The following is a 22,995-nucleotide window of genomic DNA, read 5'->3' as shown; positions in this document are numbered from 1 at the left end:
AAAATAAATAAATAAATAAATTTTTTTTTACCCTTTTGTACATTCTTAGGTCAACATTCCATTAACATCATATAGGTAGTTTCCTTTTTGTAAAAAAAAATCAATAAAAGAAATCTCATCTTTACCATGCATCATTCCCCTTTAGATAATGGAAACATGATAAAGATTAGGCAAAAAAAAAAATGACATGCATTCTAGATTAGCTCATTAATTTCATTCATTTTATTTTATTAAGGAGGATTAGGTTGCAGTACATATAGAAAGTTAAGAAAAGTGAATGCTCTAATGTACGGCAGTATCTGTGCTATAAAGAAAAACCCAAATCAATTTAAAAAAAAAATACTATGGCTGGGCCCTTGCTTCGATATGTTTGTTGAAGTAAGTCTTCTTAGAATCTAATATAGATTCTCACTTAATACTACCGAAATCTATTTGAGCATTCACAAATAAACAAATCAATGAGACTGATATTTATTATTCTTAACTTTCTTTACATTCTGCATTACATTCATCCCTCCTTGTAAAAGAATAAATGAGAATAAAAAGGGAAATTAACCTATGTGCGTTAATCGAAAGTAATGGAGAGTAATCCATGCATAAAGACTTTAGGGTAAAGAACTCCACAATCATTAAGAAGTCAATTCTTACCCCAAAGAGGATAAAGTCGTGTCGTGCAACCGTGAAATCCAAGCGAAATAGGAGAAATGACCATGAATGGATGGATCCACACTCCTAACGAGATGCCAGCTAATAAAGGGAACCTGAGGAGGACGAATCCCTCAAACACTAAGGCAAAGTTAATAGAGCTTCCTCAAAAGGTGTTTTCAACAAGAGATAAGCATTGCTTGTTAAGAAGTTGCTAGAATGAAAACCCGCAAAGGGCGTTCTAGACAAAAAAAAAAAAAACACACACACACACACAAAAAAAGGGGCAATGTTTGTTCGAGCTGAAAATCGAGAGACAGCTTGAATGTTCCTCTTGAGAAGCAAGACTCCATGGAAAGCTCTATCATCATTTCTATTCATTCCTATTTCTTAGGAAAGTCTCAGGATATGGGTTGGCAACACCTTCATGAGAAAGAAGCCAAAGGACTTCCCTCCACACGAGATCTTCTGAAAGTGCCCTCCCGCTACAAGAAATCTTCTGAAGTGCCACATCCATGCAAGTGGAGAACTAGCTCTACGGTTAGATGACTTAGGCCTCTCTAAGGGGAAACCTCCTTCTTTTTCTTTGTGTACGAATCACGAACTTGGGGCATGCCCGGGCCTTCAAGCTACATTAAATGGGCACGTGTAGATTGAAAATTCTATTTTAAATGCCATACACTTTTCTACTTCATTTCTCTTCTCCCTTTTATCTACTCTAAGCCTCGTCAACAAACCCTAAGTGAACAAGTACATTTGAAATAAGGACGTCATTAGAAACAATGGCTTTATATACCATAAAAAAAAAACATAAAGATCAGTCAAACTTGGTATGACTTGTGGATAAAAGTCCAAACGAAATTAGTGCCAGGGGCATCCCCCTTCAATGAAGGAATGAAAAATGATCACAAATGCTACAAAGACAAAAGCCTAGCAGGAAACCCACTAAGGGGGTTGCACAAAAATTAGGGCAAGGTCCGCTAGGAGACCCACAAACAAAAAGGGTAGCCTAGGCAAAAGTAAGGATCAAAAGAAAATGTCCGCTAGGGAACGCATCTCAAGTAACCTAGGCAAAAGTTAGGACAAAGCAGCATCCCGAGCTGAAAACTGAAAGGCGGCTCGATAAGATCATTTAATCAAATATGCAATCCCAAGTCATCACTTAACTTTGAAGGAAATAATAAGCTAACGCGAAAAATGATTTCCTCACTTTGAATGTGCTTGTTCATCAGCCTAAACCACTAGCCTACCTCGGCCAGCCATTCTTCTATAAACCATTTTTGAAAAAAATCCTTTCTACCAAAACTTTTATAAAATATATATATATATATATATATATATATATCCTCTTCCTGTCTTTCCTCTTTACCTATATGGCATTAAGATAAATTTGAGAGATACACGGAGTATGCACAGTGAACACTCACAAGGAGAAGATGGAGGTTTCCTAGAACAGAGTCTAGGTATACCTAATCTAAGGGCTAATATATCATATCAGGTACGAGCGAGAGGGCTGAACTACACAAATCTCAGGTTCAAAAAAGCAACACTAAATTCGACACGGCTAAAAGGCTAACAATCCATGTCATTGATCAATGCGCATAGATTAATTTCTTGAAAGAAAAATCAATCTGCATTTAAGCATTAACATAGAGGCATCATTGCATAGCATGCATAGGGCACAAGTGTGCACAAAAGGGTATAACTCCACTTTACAAAAAAATAAAAATAATATAATATAATAAAAAATCCAATCCATTCCTGTCTTGCATTTTCATGTGCATCCATGCATCCATACTCACCATGGGGCATCCGTCAACAATCAAACAATCAATCATCAATAAATCAAAAGGACTCCGCAACAAGCGCCTGGAGAGGTATCACAATACTCACATGGCAGGAACAACACCAGAATCTTTGTCAACCATTGACTCCTTTGCCCGCCATCACAAGGGCACCACCTACCAGCAATCCTCGTCTTCATCAGATGTCCTCCCAAAGAAAAGGGGAATCACATCATCATCATCAGCAGGCAGCCTGGAGAGGCTAGGCATGATAATACTCAGCATTCAGCAGGCAGCCTAGAGAGGCTAGGCATAATAATACTCAGCATTCAGCAGGCGGCCTGGAGAGGCTAGGCATAATAATACTCAACATTCAGCAGGCGGCCTGGAGAGGCTAGGCATAATAATACTCAACATTCAGCAAGCGGCCTGAAGAGGCAGACATAATAATACTCAGCATCAGCAGGCGGCTTGGAGAGGCCAGGCATAATAATACTCAACATTAGCAGGCGACCTGGAGAGGCAGGCATAATAATACTCACCGTTCAGCAAGCAGCCTGGAGAGGCCAGGCATAATAATACTCACCGTTCAGCAAGCAGCCTGGAGAGGCCAGGCATAGTAATACTCATCGTTCAGCAGGCAGCCTAGAGAGGCCAACCATAATAATACTCCCTCTTTAACAAGCCACAAATAAAGAAACACACTACCATGAGACAAGCAAAAGCAGTAGGAAGCATCTACATCAAGACCAGAAGCCTAGATGTTTCGGTTTACCATCCTTATCACCCAACAGAGCATATAAACCAACACTCAGTTGCTCTTAGGGACAAGGATACAGGTAAACACCATCTACCCGAAGGAAATGATGTAGGGGGAATCTACACTATTGAAGTAAAGGAGAAGATTCATACACAAAAAGTGACATGGGGCATTCACATGGATCTTGAAGCCTAGATGTTTCGGTTCACCATCCTTGACACCTAATAGAGCATACAATCCAACACTCAGTTGCTCCATGGGGCAAGGATATAGGGAACACCATCTACCCAAAGGAAACAACGTAAAGGTATCTATTGCCAAAACAAGAGTGAAGATTCGAATTTTCACCTCACTATCACAAGAGAGATAATGGAGCTTCTACTCGAAGACTGAAGATTAGGTGTACAGTTTGTCAGCCTTGTTACTCAATAGAGTACGCAACTACTCTAAAGGGTGAGGATACGCGCAAATACACCTATCCAAGGGAAGCAACGTAGAAGCGTCACACAAAGAGACAAAGAGAAGACCTGGACGAAATGTCTACGTCTTTACTTGCCTTTGAAAAAACAACACAGCTATTCCAAAAGACAAGTAAAGAGGGGTAGCTGTAGACACCTAATTTCGTCCGGGGGTGTACAAATAACAAGATAGGATATCAGAGAGCCCAAAGGCCCAAACCAATTTTTTTAGTGGCCCGGAACAGGCCGTTCCAAAATCGGAACGGGCCGTTCCCAAGTCCGGAACGGGCCGTTCTCAATCAGAACGGGCCATTCTGGACTTCTAAAAAGCTTTAAAAAATATAGGTTGGAACGGGCCATTCTGGACCAGAACGGGCCGTTCCCAACCAATGAAAGGGGCTAAATTTTTACCCCCGGAACGGGCCGTTCTCAATCAAAACGGGCCGTTCTGGGGCTTACAAAAAGCCTAAAAATTTTAGGTTGGAATGGGTCGTTCTAGACTAGAACGGGCCGTTCCGAACCAATTAAGGGGCTGTTCTGGTTTTAGAACGGGCCGTTCCAGGGTGCAAAAATAGAACACAACGTTCGGATCCGGAACGGGCTGTTTCGAATCCAGAACGGGCCGTTCTGGCCCACGTCTGGTGCCTATAAATTGAAGCCTCGGGCATAGTTCTCAAGGCGGCCAGAGAAATTTCGAATAAGACTCCTTTGAGCACGAAAATTCTCTATCTCTCTCCCTTCTCTTGTATTTCTTGAGATTTGTGTCGCATCTCTATCTTCTCTCTCCCTCTTATTGTATTTCTTGAGATCTGTGAGGCATATTGTAGTGTGAAAGGTCGCCACAAAGTACCTTCTCCATATTTGAAGATCCAATAAAGCTCGTTCAAGAGGTATTTCAGTCAATCTTTTTCTCTCCCTTTTATTTCTCATCTTTATCTCTTTTTTTGTTATAACAAACTTCATAATGTAGATATTTTAGGGTTAATCGCTCAATTTATATTTTAAATATGTAAATAAATATTAATAAAGGGGATTCAATATTTAATTTATTAATTCTTATTATGTTAACTTCATCATAGGGTACTGATTAAGGGCGTTATAAGGGTGCCTAATACCTTCCCTACACGTAACCGACCCCCGAACTCAATTCTGGTTATCAAGGCCATTATTGGACCTTTAAAAATCTTTTCTTTTTTCAATGTTTTGAGTAAAATATTGGTGGCGACTCCATGAACCTATTTTCAAAATCATTAATTAAGGATTAGTCTGGTGTCTGGGCATTCTTTAATTAATGAGACTTTTAAATGGATGTCTAAACCATACGTCGCGAGATCGGAAATTTTCGGGTTGCGACAATCAATGACATGGATTGTTAGCCTTTTAGTCGTGTCGAATTTAGTGTTGCTTCTTGAACCTGAGGTTTGTGTAGTTTGGCTCTCTCGCTTGTACCGAATATGATATGTTGCCCTCTCCGTGGGTTTCTTGCAGGGCTTTGTTTTTGCAGCATTTGTGATCATCTTTCACTCCTTCATTAAAGGGGGATGCCCCTTGCACTGATTTTGTTTGGACTTTTATCCACAAGTCATGCTAAGTTTGATTGATCTTTATGTATTCCTTATTGCGTATTAAGCCATTGTTTCTAATGACGTCCTTATTTCAAATGTACTTGTTCATTTAAGGTTTGTTAATGAGGCTTAGAGTAGATAAGAGGGAGAAGAGAAACGAAGTAGAAAAATTTATGGCATTAAAATAGAATTTTCAATCTACACGTGCCCATTTAATGTAGCTCGAGGGTGTCGCCACCCGCCGAAACGGACCTTGGCATTCGCGACGATGGTCGGACTCGTTTTAAAGTTTTGAAAAGTGGTGGATTGCTAGAACGACTTATTCTCAAACTGAGACCTTGTCGAACTAACAATTTTATTAAAATGATTCACCAATCCATATTAATCCCAAGCGGGACCCTCCATGGATTAGTGGTTTTCACAAAAGGTAGGGTTCTTGGAGTCGCCACCAATGTTTTACTCAAAACATTGGAAAAAGGGATAAGACAATTGATTTTCGCAAATCAACCTTGGCCATTACAACCAGAGTTGGGTAAGGGAGTCGGTTACGTGCGGGGAAGGTGTTAGCACCCCACAACGCCCCTTTCGGGTTCCCTATGACGGATTATTTCATAAATAACAGTGTAAAATTACTAAATTACCCCTATTTATTATAAGCGATTATAAATTAAATATCTACATGATGACAATTTTAAATATGCAACAATCAGAAAGCAGTAAAAGAAGGGATTTTAAGAAAGAAACCTTTGAAGCGTGCTTTTATATATTTCAATGAAGTTTAGGAGGCTTTTTGGCGCTCCCTCCCTCTACAAGCTCGCTCGCTCCTTCCTAAAAATTAATCTTTACTATGGAAATCAAAAAGATTTCCCTTCGACTAGTTCGAATTCTCAAGCTAAATGCTCAGAACTCAAGAACTTCGTCGGATCGGCTCTCAGAGAGAATTCTAGGGCAGAACACTGCTCAAAAACCCCAGAATACTCAAGAAGAGAGTCCAAGAAGTGTGGAAAAGTGTGGAATGACGTCCAAATGACGTCTTATTTATAGGGGTGAGGCGCAGTACGGCCTCTGACATCAATACGGCCCGTACTGAAGATTTGAACTACAGTACGGCCGTATTGAATTTAGTACGGCCGTATTGAAGTTCAGAAACTTCAATACGGCCGTATTGGTTTCAGTATGGCCGTATTGTAGTTCAAAATGTGCAGTACGGCCGTACTGAACTCCAAGGAGGCCGTATTGAGCTCCAATCTTCCCACTTCCTTATTTTAAGCTACTCTAAGACCTCTAAACCTACAGATAATCATCCTAGGGGCTTCCAAGAGTCCTTCTGGCTGACTTTCCTTCGGTCTTCGAGAGTCTTCGAGTCTTATTTCCGACCCGGACAATTTTAGGGGTCTACAGCTGCCCCCCCCTTTACTTAGTCAAACGGTTTTTTGGTGTACCGGTTGACAAGTAAAGGAGTTGACCCAACTGTCCGGGGAATAGGCCATCCTTCTGACTTGTAGTGTCTTCCGGTGGAAAATTGTTGAGTAGCCTCTCCAGGTTGAGTATTAGTCGTCGCCTCTCCAGGCTAGCGTGAGTCTTGCCCTCTCCAGGGTGAGTATTAGTCGTCGCCTCTCCAGGCTAGCGTGAGTCTTGCCCTCTCCAGGGTGAGTATTAGTCGTCGCCTCTCCAGGCTAGCGTGAGTCTTGCCCTCTCCAGGGTGAGTATTAGTCGTCGCCTCTCCAGGCTAGCGTGAGTCTTGCCCTCTCCAGGGTGAGTATTAGTCGTCGCCTCTCCAGGCTAGCGTGAGTCTTGCCCTCTCCAGGGTGAGTATTAGTCGTCGCCTCTCCAGGCTAGAGTGAGTCTTGCCCTCTCCAGGGTGAGTATTAGTCGTCGCCTCTCCAGGCTAGCGTGAGTCTTGCCCTCTCCAGGGTGAGTATTAGTCGTCGCCTCTCCAGGCTAGCGTGAGTCTTGCCCTCTCCAGGGTGAGTATTAGTCGTCGCCTCTCCAGGCTAGCGATGATTTTGTCTCCACAGTCCACGATGTTGCTTCGACGATTGTTTTTGATTTTTGTGCCACTGAGGGCTGGATAACGCAGGGATCCGTCTAGGGGATGTGCAGTTACTCATAGGTTCTTGTGTCCCAACTTTCCATTGCGTAGTTGGTACCCATTGAGGAATTTCTGTTTCCTTGGGGTGTAGACACGAAGATGCTCTTTTTGAGGTGAACGATGCCTTATGATTGGCTGACGTCCTTTCGACGTTGGTGGAGTATCCCGGTTATCCTTATTCGGGTGACTCTTTTGATTTTTTGGTTTTTGTTGCCTCTGTGTAGGCTATTATCCACTGGGGGATTTTGTCGTTAATTTTGATTAGCCTCTTCTGTTAGGCGGATCATCTTGACGTTCAATGATTGGCTGAATGCCGAATTCCGCTTGGGGAATGATTATTGATTTTTTTGGATTTTCTCTTTTTGAAGGAGTGCCTCTGAGTAGGCGAATTATCTTGATGTTCGGTGTTCGGCTGAGTGCCGGATTCCGCTTGGGGAATGGTTATTGATCTTTTTGATTTTTTTCTCTTTTTAAAGGATGCCTCTGAGTAGGCGAATGGGGATTGAAGATCTTATGTATCCCAGAGTATTATTTAGAAAGCCTCTTCAGGCTTAGCTTCACTCGTCGCTCGAGTTGGAAAGCTATCCTCCACTGAGGAGGTCATAGTCCTTTCGACTCGGATATTCTGTTTAGACGATCAAACCCTCCTTGGGGAATCTCGCTGATCTTGGTTTGATAGCTTTCACTGGGGAATTTGGCCCGTGAGTGGAAGCTGAGATATCTCTGGGGAGTATTATTTCGGCGAGCCTCTCCAGGCTCAATTATTCTGTACAATGCTGTATTTTCTGTTCAGCCCAAGAGCGCAAGCTGAGACGTCCCTTGGGGAGTATTATTTCGACAAGCCTCTCCAGGCTCAGTTATTCTGTACAATTGGGGAGTATTATTTCGGCAAGCCTCTCCAGGCTCAATTATTCTGAGAGAGTATTATTTCAGAAAGCCTCTCCAGGCTCAATTATTCTGAGAGAGTATTATTTCGGCAAGCCTCTCCAGGCTCAATTATTCTGAGAGAGTATTATTTCGGCAAGCCTCTCCAGGCTCAATTATTCTGTATAATTTTTGGATTTTCTGTTCAGCCCAAGAGTGCAAGTTGAGATGTCTCTTGGGGAGTATTATTTCGGCAAGCCTCTCCAGGCTCAGTTATTTTGTACAATTGGGGAGTATTATTTCGGCAAGCCTCTCCAGGCTCAGTTATTCTGTATGATGAGGGAGTATTATTTCGGCAAGCCTCTCCAGGCTCAGTTATTCTGTACAATGCGGTTGATTTTCTGAATTTTCGCCTTTTTGTCGTTTTTTGACTTTTTCTGTATTTTTGCCTTTTTTGTCATTTTTTGGCTTTTCCTGTATTTGATTGCTTTTTCTGTCGATTTGCGGCTTTTTCTGTTGACCGTTGCCATACACAAGCAATTTTTCCTATTTTTTTATTTTATGCAATTGCCTCATGAAGAGGTCTTTGAAAATTTCTTTGTGGCTAATACGGCCATATTCATTTCAGTACGCCCGTATTGAGTTGAAAATTTGTTCATAACCCTATTTTTAGTACGGGTGTACTGAACATGATACGGGCGCATTTGTTTTTTCTGAAGTTTGATTTTTTTTTTTTTTATTATTATTTTTTTTTATTTTTTTATTTTTTTTTTGAATAAACAGAGAATAAGTGATCTTCCATTACACCTATCATCTGTATGCATGTATGCGGTATGATGCACCTAATTCTATTTGATTCATTTTTCAAAAGAATTAACCAATGCGTTTTTCTGTTTGAATTTTGCCATTCCTCTAGACGGGCTGTGCAATGCCGATTTCTGTAACCGAGGAATAATGCGTGTTATATCGAGATTGGTGTCATCAACCAAGTAATCCTCCCCTTCCTTTAGAAAACGTGTCAACCCTCCTATTGACCACTATATCTCCATGTTTCCACTAGATTATCCTAAAATCGTTTGGGACAAGAGAGAAAAGAAAGGAAAGATATATTTTTTCGAAAGTTTGTGTTTTAGAGGGGATTTATTTTTCAAAAATGGTTTTTGTAAGAATGGCTGGCCAAGGTAGGCTTATGTGTTTAGGCTTGTTTGATTAAACACTTATGAAGTTAAGAAAATCTTGTTATTGACGTTGTGATTTTGACAACTTAGATAGCTTCCCTTGAACCTTTTTTTGAATTCGGCTCATGGTACCATCATGGATTTCTTTTGTTTTTTGATTGTCCTTATTTTTGCCTAAAACACCCTTTTGTGGCGTTTTAGCGGACTTTTGTTTTTATTCATTTTTGCAACCCTAACTTTTGCCTAGGTCACCCTTTCGTGGGATTCCTAGCGGGTCTTTTGCTCTTATTTTTGCGCAGCCCCCTTTTTGGGTTTCCTGCCGAGCTTCTTTTATTTTAAAGGATTTCTTTTTATCCATGATGGCACTTGTCGAGGCCAAGGGAAGGTGCTCCAAGTTGTCATACACACTTCCACATAAAAATGATGCGGGTTTATTGTTATTAAGACGATTTTAACCTCATTCATGCTTATTCAAACAGGGTTAAAATAATGTGGTCTAGAATTTTATTGCAAGCAAGAAAAGAAGCAATAAGAAATGAATAAAGAATGATTTTATTTTAATCATAATGGAAACATGTGCCCTATCGAGGCTCGGGGGTCGGGCTGTCCCCGAGGAGTAATCTCTAATAGTCATCAGGTCTATACATCCCTATCAGAAGGAGAAAAGCACTTGATGACGACGACCGGCCTTGACGCTTGTGAACCGGCCTTCCTAAAGATATGGCTTAAAGAACGTCGAGAAGGATCTTGGTTCCTCTTCGTCCTTTGATCTTTATTAGGGTTGTATCCTAACCCTTGTTTCCCTGGATTATCCTTGATAATAGGTAGCTCGGGAATTCCTTGGGAATCCTTGCCAAGTCCTTGTCCTGGCAAGTATCCGTTCTTGGTGAGCATGGAGGCTACCTTCTTCATCTCTCGGGGAAATGTTTCAACATTGGCAATTTCCAATGCTTGGAAGGCGGTTTCTAGAGCTTCCTCCGCTGCATCCACGTAAGGTATGGTGGATGGCTTGCTGATGAGTATGTCATCTTCAGCTTGTACAGTCACCAGCTTGTCACCCACAATGAATTTGACTTTCTGGTAGAGCGTAGAAGGAACAGCTTTTGCATCATGAATCCAAGGTCGGCCGAGGAGACAGCTGTATGCGAGAGTAATGTCCATCACTTGGAATTCGACATTAAAGATAGTGGGTCCAATTTGGATTGGAAGATTGATTTCCCCCACCACTTCTCTTTTAGAACCGTCGAAGGCTCGAACGATCATGTTGCTCAGGCGCATTTGGACTCCCTTGATTGCCACTTGATCAAGCGTTCTTTTGGGCATCACATTCAAGGAAGATCCGTTGTCTACCAAGACTTTTGCGATGTGATACTCCTTGCACTTTACAGAGATGTGCAAGGGCTTGTTGTGATTTGGTCCCTCGGCGGGGATCTCTTCATCGGTGAAAGTGAGGTGATCATTAGCCGTGATGTGACTAACAATCCCCTCAAACTTGTCTTGGGAGATGGTATGCGACACATATGCCTCGTTCAAAACTTTCAACAGAGCTTGCCGATGCGGTTCAGAGCTTAGGATCAACGACAACAGCGTAATCTTTGCTGGCGTCCTATGAAGTTGATCCACGATGGACTACTCGCTCTGTCGGATAAACTTTAACAGCTCGTCTGTCTCCTCCTCGGATTCTTTTTCCTCGGTTTTCTTTTCTTCTTTTTCTTTATTCTTGGGGGCTTTATCATGAAGATCTTCGGGAGTGTAGATCCTGCCACTCCTAGTCATGCCCCCAAGTCCAGCGATGTTGGAAATATCGCTGTCGGCAGAAGAATGGATGTCGTATATCCATGGCACAGCCTTATTTGATTCGTAGGGAAAAGGCCTTGGAGCAGTGATCCTTAACGGTGTCGGACCTTCCCCTTTATTCGTCTTGATTACCAACAACGGAGTTGATGTGCGCTCGCTTGGCGCGGTTGTTGGCTTACACTTAATAACAAATGGCGTGCGATCCATCTTGAACATACGCATCGATTAATTCTTTCTTTTTATTAATGTTTATTAATGATTTATTGGGAGGGATGTATGAAATGCAAACCTAGATCCCTCCATGATCTTTGATAAGAATGCATGACATGAGATGATGACGTTGAATATTCATGCATTGTGTTTATTCAACTAAGCATTATCATGTTTTTAGGATGTCCCTAAGATGATGCATGATATTGCTTGGTTTGGATAAATAACCCTTTTTTTCTTTTTTCGGGTATTTTGTTTTGTATATTTTTTTATTTTTTATTTTTTTGGGTGAAAATGGAAACTACCTATATGAATGTGATGAAGGTAGATGTTAACACCATGTAACGGAAGATTCTTATTCCTATTTATTCTTATTTTAAAAAGGAATGTTGTATGTTTAAAGAATGCAATGTATGCTCAAACAATGTCACATAGACAATGCACAAACAATTCACTCATCCACGAACAGTCACGAGCGAATCACGAGGTAGGGGTATCCTGCAGAAAAGTGCATATTCAAGGTGGTTCTAACTGTTCTCACCGGTCTGAGGCCCCCAAGGTGCCCCCATTATAGGGACCCAATTCCTCTCGTCGTAAGCCGATGGAAAGTTCCAACGCACTGTCGGACTTGAGTTCATGGTTATCACCTTGAGTGATGTTTTCCGACAACGGTCTACGGGCACCTATAGACCCATTCGACAACCGGCCGTACTAACATCCACTCCCTATGGATTACCACTCATGCCCCCGGGTATAGAGGGAACTGTTGTGTGCAAAGGTTTGTGTACAGTTTGTATTTCAAACAATTGCGTAAATTTAAAAATACAACAGTTATTAAAGCCAAATAGATAAACATGTTATCATACAAGTGAGGGGTAATAAAGTAATTTTAAACTATTATTTTGAAAAGAATCCATCACTAAATGGGATTGACTCTCGAGGCTTCCCCAGTGGAGTCGCCATCTGTCGCCACCCGCCGAAACGGACCTTGGCATTCGTGACGATGGTCGGACTCGTTTTAAAGTTTTGAAAAGTGGTGGATTGCTAGAACGACTTATTCTCAAACTGAGACCTTGTCGAACTAACAATTTTATTAAAATGATTCACCAATCCATATTAATCCCAAGCGGGACCCTCCATGGATTAGTGGTTTTCACAAAAGGTAGGGTTCTTGGAGTCGCCACCAATGTTTTACTCAAAACATTGGAAAAAGGGATAAGACAATTGATTTTCGCAAATCAACCTTGGCCATTACAACCAGAGTTGGGTAAGGGAGTCGGTTACGTGCGGGGAAGGTGTTAGCACCCCACAACGCCCCTTTCGGGTTCCCTATGACGGATTATTTCATAAATAACAGTGTAAAATTACTAAATTACCCCTATTTATTATAAGCGATTATAAATTAAATATCTACATGATGACAATTTTAAATATGCAACAATCAGAAAGCAGTAAAAGAAGAGATTTTAAGAAAGAAACCTTTGAAGCGTGCTTTTATATATTTCAATGAAGTTTAGGAGGCTTTTTGGCGCTCCCTCCCTCTACAAGCTCGCTCGCTCCTTCCTAAAAATTAATCTTTACTATGGAAATCAAAAAGATTTCCCTTCGACTAGTTCGAATTCTCAAGCTAAATGCTCAGAACTCAAGAACTTCGTCGGATCGGCTCTCAGAGAGAATTCTAGGGCAGAACACTGCTCAAAAACCCCAGAATACTCAAGAAGAGAGTCCAAGAAGTGTGGAAAAGTGTGGAATGACGTCCAAATGACGTCTTATTTATAGGGGTGAGGCGCAGTACGGCCTCTGACATCAATACGGCCCGTACTGAAGATTTGAACTACAGTACGGCCGTATTGAATTCAGTACGGCCGTATTGAAGTTCAGAAACTTCAATACGGCCGTATTGGTTTCAGTACGGCCGTATTGTAGTTCAAAATGTGCAGTACGGCCGTACTGAACTCCAAGGAGGCCGTATTGAGCTCCAATCTTCCCACTTCCTTATTTTAAGCTACTCTAAGACCTCTAAACCTACAGATAATCATCCTAGGGGCTTCCAGGAGTCCTTCTGGCTGACTTTCCTTCGGTCTTCGAGAGTCTTCGAGTCTTATTTCCGACCCGGACAATTTTAGGGGTCTACAGAGGGCTCGGGCATGCCCCGAGTTCGTGATTCATGCACAGAGAAATAGAAGGAGGTTGCCCCTTAGAGAGGCCTAGGTCATCTAACTGTAGAGCTAGTCCTACACTTGCTTGGATGTGGCACTTTAGAAAATCTCGTGTAGAAGGAGGTCCTTTGGCTTCTTCTCTCATAAAGGTGTTGTCAATCCATATCCTGAGACTTTCCCAAGAAGTAGGAATGGGTAGAAGCGATGATAGAGCTTTCCATGAAGTCTTGCTTCTCAAGAGGAACATTCAAGCCATCTCTCGATTTTCAGCCTGAACAAACATTGCTCTTTTTTTTGTGGCTTAGAATTCCCTTTGCGGGTTTTCATTCTAGCAGTTTCTTAACAAGCAATGCTTCTCTCTTGTTGAAAGAATTTTTCAAGAAAATTATATTCACTTTGCCTTAGTGTTTGAGAGATTCATCCTCCTCAGGTTCTCTTTATTAGCTTGCAACTCGTTAGGAGTGTGGATCCATCCATTTATAGTCGTTTCTCCTATTCCGCTTGGATTTCACGGTTGCACGACATGGCTTTATCCTTTTGGGGCAAGAGTTGGCGTCTTAATGATTGTGGAGTTCTTTACCTTAAACTCTTTATGCATGGCTTACTTTCCATTATTTTCGACTAGCGCACATAGGTTAATTTCCCTTTTTATTCTCATTTATTCTTTTACAAGAAGGGATATGTTCTAAATGAATGTAATGCAAAATGTAGAGAAAGTTGAGAATAATAAATATCAGTCTCATTGATTTGTTTATTTGTGAATGCTCAAATAAATTTTGACAGTATTAAACGAGAATCTATATTAGATTCTAAGAAAACTTACTTTAACAAACATATCAAAGCAAGGGTCAAACCATAGTATTTTAAAGATGATTTGGGTTTTTCTTTAAAGCGCAGATACTGTTGTATATTAGAGCATTCACTTTTCTTAACTTTCTATACATATGACAACCTAATTGTACACACCCAATTTCGCCCGGGGGCAAACAAATAACAAGATAGGACATTAGAGGGCCCAAAAGCCTAAATTAACTTTTTTAGTGGTCCGGAACGGGCCATTCCAAAATTAGAATGGGTCGTTCCCAAGTTCAGAATGGGACATTCTCTGATCAGAACGGGCCGTTCCGAGGCTTCTAAAAGACCTAAAAAATGTAAGTTGGAACGGGCCATTCTAGACCAGAACGGGTCATTCCAAACCAATTAAAGGGGCTAAATTTTGTACCCCAGAACGGGCCGTTCTCACTTCAAAACGGGTCGTTCTGATTTCAGAAAAGGTCGTTCTGATTTCAGAACGGGCCGTTCCAGGGTACGAAAATGCTACATAACGTTCGGATTCGGAACGGGCCGTTTCGAATCCAGAACGGGCCGTTTCGGCCTACGTCTGATGCCTATAAATAAGAAATCTCAGGCACAGTTCAACAGACCCCGAAAATTTCGTCCAGCACTCTCTAGAGCTCGAAATTTCTCTCTTTTTCTCTCTCTCTCCTATTGTATTTCTTGAGTATTGTGAGGCATTTGTGTAGTGTGAAAGGTTGCCATAAAGCACCTACAATTTCCATATTGGAAGATCTAACAAAGCTTGCTACGAGGTATTTTAATCAATTTTCTTCTCTCTCTTTTATTTCTTATATTTGATAAATATTGTTTATAATAAGAGCAATCATGTAGATATTTTAGAGTCAATTGTTTAATTTAAATTTTAAATCATGTAAATAATCATCAATAAAAGGGGATATAATATTTAATTTATTATTTCTTATCGCATTAACTTCATCATAGGGTACCGATTTAGGGCGTTGTAAGGGTGCTTAATACCTTCCCTACACGTAACCGACCCCCGAACCCAATTCTGGTTATCAAGGCCATTATTGGATCTTTTAAAAATCTTTTCTGTTTGCAATGTTTTGAGTAAAACATTAGTGGCGACTCCATAGAACCTATTTTCAAAACCATTGATTAAGGATTAGTCTGATGTCTGGGCATTCCTTAATTGATGAGATCTTTAAAAGGATGTTTAAACCATAGGTCGCAAGATCGAAAATTTTCGGGTTGCGACAGATGGCGACTCCACTGGGGATTTTGTCTACTACCTTGTCGTCTCTAGGCTTTGTCTGTGGTGCGACTTGACTTTTTGGAGTAAAGATGACGGCGTGGACCCCTTCTTCCCTCTTCTTTTCATAGATCTTCCTAGGGTCATAACTTGTCGGAGCCTTCCCTATCTTCCCGCTTTTTAAGCCTTGCTCAACCCTTTCACCTATGGTGACTATGTCGGCAAAAAGGGTCGACGTGTTCCCTATCATCTTGTCATAATAGGGTCCACTTAAAGAGTTGATGAACATTGTCACCATCTCCTTGTCAGATAATGAAGGCTCTATTTGCGCAGCCAATTCTCTCCATCTCTGTGCATAGGTTTTGAAGGACTCATCACCCTTCTTGCTCAAGCTTTGTAAATCAGACCTATCAGGAATTAGGTCGATGTTATACTTGTATCGACGAAGAAAAGCATCGGCTAACTGTTTCCATGTTTGGATCTTCCCTCCATCCAACTGCATGTACCAGTTGAGAGCAACATCTGAAAGGCTTTCCTGAAAATAGTGTATCAGGAGCTTTTCATTGTCCACGTAGGCTGCCATCTTCTTACAGTACATTATTAGATGTCCTTTTGGACAACTGGCTCCAGTGTACTTTTGGAAGTCAGGGATTTTGAATTTGGCGGGGAATTGGATGTCTTGCACCAAACACATATTCGCAGCCTCTTGAACATCAAAACTGTGGCCTTTCACAACTCTCCGTCTTTCTTCCAAGGCGTTCAGATGACCTAAATCCTAAACCCTAAAACCTAAACCCTAAACCTTAAACCATAAACCCTAAACCCTAAAACCTAAACCCTAAACCCTAAACCATAAACCCTCCTTAGCTAATAAAATAAAATGAATGAAATTAATGAGCTAATCTAGAATGCATGTCATTTTTTTGCCTAATCTTTATGATGTTTCTATTATCTAAAGGGGAATGATGCATAGTAAAGATGAGACTTCTTTTATTGATTTTCTTTTTTACAAAAAGGAAACTACCTATATGATGTTAATGGAATGCTGACCTAAGAATGTACAAAGGGTTATAAAATTTTTATTATTTTTTTTTATTTTTAATTATCTGTTTGCTTATTTTAAAATTCCAATCCATCTTATTAGAACAAAATAATACAAACAAATGCACACACACATGCTCAATCAACGTACACCCACGAACGATCGTGTTCAAATCCTTGGTATGTGGTCCCTGTCAAGAAAAGTGCATTGTATAGGATGGTTCTAAGCTCACTGGTTCTCAAGGCTCCCAAGGTGCCCCCATTATAGGGACCCAGTATCTCTGTCTCCGTCACCTGGCAAACTCTAAGGTCTGTCGCAGTATTTCAGGCTAGAGTAACTGGTTATCACCTTAAGTGTGATTTCTGACAAGGCTCGCAGGCTCCAAGGCCAAACTTGGGCCGGTCGTACGTCAATCACTCCCTATGTTTAATTTCGAGATTGATGAGCAATACCTCGTAGCAAGCTTTATTATATCTTCAACTATGGAGATTTTAGGTGCTTTGCGGCAACCTTTCACACTATAATATGTCTCACAAAACTCAAGAAATACAATATGAGAGAGAGAGAGAAATTTCGAGCTCTAAGGAGTCTTGGACGAAATTTTTGAGGTCCTGAGAACTATGCCCAAGCTGTCTATTTATAGGCATAAGAAAGGGACCAGAACGGCCCGTTCCAAAATCAGAACGACCCATTTTGGATATGGCCATTATGTGTTAATTTTGTAACTAGAACGGCCCGTTCTGAAACTGGAACGGCCTGCTCCAGAGATAAGATTAATACACAATTTGGTAGACTTGAATGGGCATTCCAAACAAGGATTTTTAGGCCATTTTAATAACTTGAAACGGCCCGTTTCAGTTAAGATTTTAGCGTTTTTTTGAGGAGTTTGGAACGGCCCGTTCCAAACTAGGGTTTTAGGCCCTTTTAGAAACTTGGAACGGCCCGTTCTGGTTTTGCGATAGGCCATTCCAGGCTACTAAAACCATATTGTTTGGCTTTTGGGCCTTCTAATGTCTTGTCCTATTGTTGGCATGCTTCGGGAGCTCTTTCCCTTCATAATTTCCTTGTTTTATGCCCCCGGACGAAATTGGGTGTCTACAGGGATCTATTCCATGATGATGTTATTTGCTCAATCTTTATTGATGAGTATTATTTTGGAAGCCACTCCTGGCTTTGGTGAGGAAACTATTCTTGGTCTTGGCATTCTCTTGGATCATCCTTCATTCGGTTGAGGAGTAAAGCTAGGTCAAAGATAGAATAAGGCTTGGATCATCTTTATTGATTATTCTTCCTTGTTTGGTTCTATCCCGTCTTGCTGTTGATGTGTCTTTCTTTTCTTGGTGGCTATATGAAACCACTTGTATGGATTGCCCTTGTTGGGGCTATGCTTTTTGACATGATCTTGGCTCTTAAGGCACTATATAGTTGTTGATCTTTTTTTACGAGTGCTTCGACCTCTTGATTCCTCCAGCAAGTGATGGATAGACACACACAAAGAATGCAATAATGCAAAAGAAAATGCAAAGCAAGAATGGATTGGTTTTTTTTTCAATTTTTTTGTTTTTGTTTCCATTTTATGCACACTTGGGCCATATGCATGTTATGCAATGATGCTTCTATGCTAATGCTTAAAATGCAAATTTATTTTTACTTTCAAGAAATTAATCTATGCGCATTGATCAATGACATGGATTGTTAGCCTTTAGCCTTGTCGAATTCAATGTTGCTTCTTGAACCTGAGATTTGTGTAGTTTTGCCCTCTCGCTTGTACCGGATATGATATGTTAGCCCTTAGATTAGGTGTACCTAGACTCTGCTCTAGGACACCTCCATCTTTTCCTTGTGAGTGTTCACATTGCATATTCCGTGTATCTCTCAAATTTATCTTAATCATGCAGGTCAAGAGGAATGAGAGGAAGGGGATATATACATATTTTTTTTTGTAAAAGTTTTGTTAGAAAGGATTTTTTTTCAAAAATGGTTTATAGAAGAATGGTTGGCCAAGGTAGGCTAGTGGTTTAAGCTGATGAACAAGCACATTCAAAGTGAGGAAATCATTTTTCCGCGTTAGCTTATTATTTCTTTCAAAGTTAAGCGATGACTTGGGATTGCATATTGATTAAATGATCTTCTCGAGCTGCCTTTCAGTTTTCAGCTCGGGATGCTACTTTGTCCTAACTTTTGCCTAGGTTACTTGAGATGTGTTCCCTAGCGGACATTTTCTTTTGATCCTCACTTTTGCCTAGGCTACCCTTTTTGTTTGTGGGTCTCCTAGCGGACCTTGATCTAATCTTTGCGCTGCCCTCTCAATGGGTTTGTTGCGGGGCTTTTGTCTTTGCAGCATTTGTGATCATCTTTCATTCATTCATTAAAGGGGTATGCCCCTTGCACTGACTTCATTTGGACTTTTATCCACAAGTCATGTCAAATTTGATTGATCTTTATGTTTTTATTGCGTATTAAGCCATTGTTTCTATTGACGTCCTTATTTCAAATGTACTTGTTCATTTAAGGTTTGTTAATGAGGCTTAGAGTAGATAAAAGGGAGAAGAGAAATGAAGTAGAAAAGTGTGGCATTAAAATAGAATTTTTAATTTACACATGCCCATTTAATGTAGCTCGAGGGCCCAAGCATGCCCCAAGTTCGTGATTTATACACAAAGAAAAAAAAGGAGGTTGCCCCTTAGAGAAGCCTAGGTCATCTAACTGTAGAGCTAGTCCTTTACTTGCTTGGATGTGGCGCTTCAGAAGATCTCATGTAGAGGGAGGGCGCTTCAGAAGATCTCGTGTAGAGGGAGTTCCTTTGGCTTGTTCTCTCATAAAGGTGTTGTCAACCCATATCCTAAGCCTTTCCTAAGAAGTAGGAATAGGTAGAAGCGATGATAGAGTTTTCCACGGATTCTGCTTCTCAAGAGGAACATTCAACCTGTCTCTCGATTTTCAACTCGAACAAACATTGCTTTTTTTTTTCCTAGAACGCCCTTTGCGGTTTTTCATTCTAGCAGTTTCTTAACAAGCAATGCTTCTCTCTTGTTGAAATCTTCTTTCGAGAAAGCTCTATTCACTTTGCCTTGGTGTTTGAGGGATTCATCCTCCTCAGGTTCTCTTTATTAGCTTCCAACTCATTAGGAGTGTGGATACATCCATTCCTAGTCGCTTCTCCTATTCCGCTTGGATTTCATGGTTGCACAACATAACTTTATTCTCTTAGGGCAAGAGTTGGCATCTTAATGATTGTGGAGTTCTTTACCCTAAACTCTTTATGCATGACTTACTTTCCATTACTTTCGACTAACGCACATAGGTTAATTTCCCTTTTTATTCTCATTTATTCTTTTACAAGGAGCGATATGTTCTAGAGGAACCCCACCCTCTCTGATCCACTCAACACGTGCAATTTCTTTTCCATATATACATCCTGCAATTTAATGAATGTAATGCAGAATGTAGAGAAAGTTAAGAATAATAAATATCAGTCTCATTGATTTATTTATCTGTGAATGCTCAAATAGATTTTGACAGTATTAAGAGAGAATCTATATTAGATTCTAAGAAGACTTACTTTAACAAACATATCAAAGCAAGGGCCCAACCATAGTATTTTTTAAAATTGATTTGGGCTTTTCTTTAGAGCACAAGTACTGTCGTATATTAGAGCATTCACTTTTCTTAACTTTCTATACGTATTGCAACCTAATCCTCTAGAATGCATGTCATATTTTTTTGCCTAATCTTTATCATGTTTCTATTATTTAAAGGGGAATGATGCATGGTAAAGAAGAGATTTCTTTTATTAACTTTTTTTTTTTACAAAAAGGAAACTACCTATATGATGTTAATAGAATGCTGACTTAAGAATGTACAAAGGGGTATAAATTTTTTTTTATTATTATTTTTTTTTATCTGTTTGCTTATTTTAAAATTCCAATCCACTCTTATTAAAATAAATAATACAAATAAATGCACACACACATGCTCAATCAACATACACCCACGAACGATCGTATTCAAATCCTTGGTCTGTGGTTCCTGTAAGAAAAGTGAATTGTATACGACAATTCTAATCTCACCGATCTTAAGGCCCCCAAGGTGCCCCCATTATAGGGACCCAGTATCTTTATCGCCGTCACCTGGCAAACTCTAAGGTCTGTCGCAGTATTTCGAGCTAGAGTAACCAGTTATCACCTTGAGTGTGATTTCTGACAAGGCTCGCAGGCTCCAAGGCCAAACTTGGGCCGATCGTACGTCAACCACTCCCTATGTTTAATACCCTCATGCCCCGAGTGTAGAGGGAACTGTTGTGTGCAAAGGTTTGTGTACAATTTTTATTCAAACAAGTGCATAATTTAAACAGGCAAATAGATATTAAAGCCACACAAATAAAACAAACAAAGTAAAGGGGGGAAAATATTTAAATTATTATTCATATTTTATTAACTTCATCATTTATATGGGCATGACCCTCTTAAAACTTCCCCAGTGGAGTTGCCATCTGTCGCAACCCAAAAATTTCCGATCTTGCGACCTATGATTTATACATCCTTTTGAAAATCTCATCAATTAAGGAATGCCCAGACACCAGACTAATCCTAATTAGTGGTTTTGAAAATAGGTTCATGGAGTCGCCACCAATGTTTTACTCAAAATATTGGAAAAAGAAAAGGTTTTTAAAAGTCCAATAATGACCTTGATAACCAGAATTGGGTTCAGGGTCGGTTACGTGTAGGGAAGGTATTAAGCACCCCTACAATGCCCTAAATCGGTACCCTATGATGAAGATAACGTAATAAGAATTAATAGTTTAAATATTTAATCCCTTTATTAATGATTATTTACATGAAAAATAAATTACACGATGAATCCTAAGATATCTACATAATTGCGTTTATTATAGCAATATATGAAATAAAAGAAGAGAAAGATAAAAGAAGAGATTGATGAGTAATACCTCGTAGCAAGCTTTGTTAAATCTTCTGATATGGAAATTCTAGGTGCTTTGTGGCAACCTTTCACACTACACAAATGCCTCACAAATCTCAAGAAATATAATAGAAGGGAGAGAGAGAGAAATTTCGAGCTCTAAGGAGTCTTGGACGAAATTTTTGAGGCCCTGAGAACTGTGCCCGAGTTGTCTATTTATTGACATCAGAAAGTGTCCGGAACGGTCCGTTCCAAAATCGAAATGGCCCGTTCTGGATCTGAACATTCTGTGTTAATTTTGTAACTGGAATGGCCCGTTCTTAAACTAGAACAGCCCGTTCTAGAGATAAGTTTAACACATAAATGATTAGGCTAGAACGGTCCGTTCCAAACTGGGTTTTTAGGCCTTTTTGTAACTTGTAACGGCCCGTTCCAAATTAGGTTTAAGCCCATTTTTAGGACCCGTTCCACTTTTGGAACGACCCATTCCAGTTTTGGAACGGCCCGTTCCAAACTAGGTTTAAGCCCTCTTTCAGGAACTTGGAACGGCCCGTTCCGATTTTGTAACAGCCTATTCCTGGCTATTAAAACCAGCTTTGTTTGGGCTTCTAGACATTTTGATGTCGTGTCTTATTATTTCATGTTTGGGAGCTCCATTTCTTTGATGATGGAAGTCCATTTCCTTGTTTTGTATGCTCCCCGGACGAAATTGGGTGTCTACATTCGTTCTCTAAATTTCTAAGGTTCCTCCCCCTTACATAGTGACCTTTTTAGTTTTCAATTGATAGTAGATATTTTATGTGTTCTTATCTTTCTCCCCCTTTGTAATCATCAAAAAAGAAATAGAGGGCGAGTGCAATATACTATTGATCATCTATCAATTCCATTCCTAGCCTATCTCGTAGCCAGACATATCTATCTTCTTGAAGGGGTTTGGTGAAGATATCAGCTAGTTGTTCTTCAGTCTTAACATAAATTAATTCAAATGTTCCTTTTTGTACATGATCTCTAACGAAATGATGTTTAATTTCTATATGCTTAGTCCTAGAATGCAAAACAGGATTTTTAGAGATGTTAATTGCAGCAGTGTTATCATAGAGTACAGGAATACTACTCTCATAAATGTTGTAATCTTCTAGTTGGTGTTTGATCCAAAGCAATTGCGTAAGACACTACCTTGCGGAAACATACTCAGCTTCATAGGTTGATAAGGCAATCGTGCTTTGCCTCTTGCTAGTCCATGAAACTAAGCAACGACCAAGGAAATGACATCCTCCGCCAGTGCTTTTTCTCTCCCATTTATCTCTTGCCTAATCTGCATCATAATATCCTAGAAGGGAAAAATTCTGGCTTTTATAGAAGTTGATGCCTAGGTTAGTTGTTCCTTTAAGGTATCTTAAAATTCTTTTAACTGCTTATAAGTGTACCTCCTTAAGTCGTACTTGGAACCTAGCACAGACGCAGACGCTGA

The 22,995-nt window shown here is 40.2% G+C and overlaps 1 protein-coding gene across 1 annotated transcript in view; it reads right to left on the bottom strand.

Moving 5' to 3' along the window:
- The window catches only part of LOC145954787 (uncharacterized), a 28,707-nt gene extending 12,451 nt beyond the window's left edge, over positions 1-16,256 (bottom strand). The window contains exon 1 of the mRNA XM_083069474.1: positions 15,603-16,256. Within this exon, the coding sequence (XP_082925600.1) occupies positions 15,603-16,256 (654 nt within the window). The remainder of the gene's footprint in view (positions 1-15,602) is intronic.
- Between the last annotated feature and the right edge of the window lie 6,739 nt (positions 16,257-22,995).

Source organism: Cajanus cajan, chromosome 2 (assembly GCF_000230855.2).
Source record: "Cajanus cajan strain Asha chromosome 2, NIPB_CcT2T_4, whole genome shotgun sequence".
Taxonomy (NCBI): Eukaryota; Viridiplantae; Streptophyta; class Magnoliopsida; order Fabales; family Fabaceae; genus Cajanus; species Cajanus cajan.
Note: the sequence above shows the minus strand (reverse complement) of the source record. Positions and strands in the feature narration are given on the sequence as shown.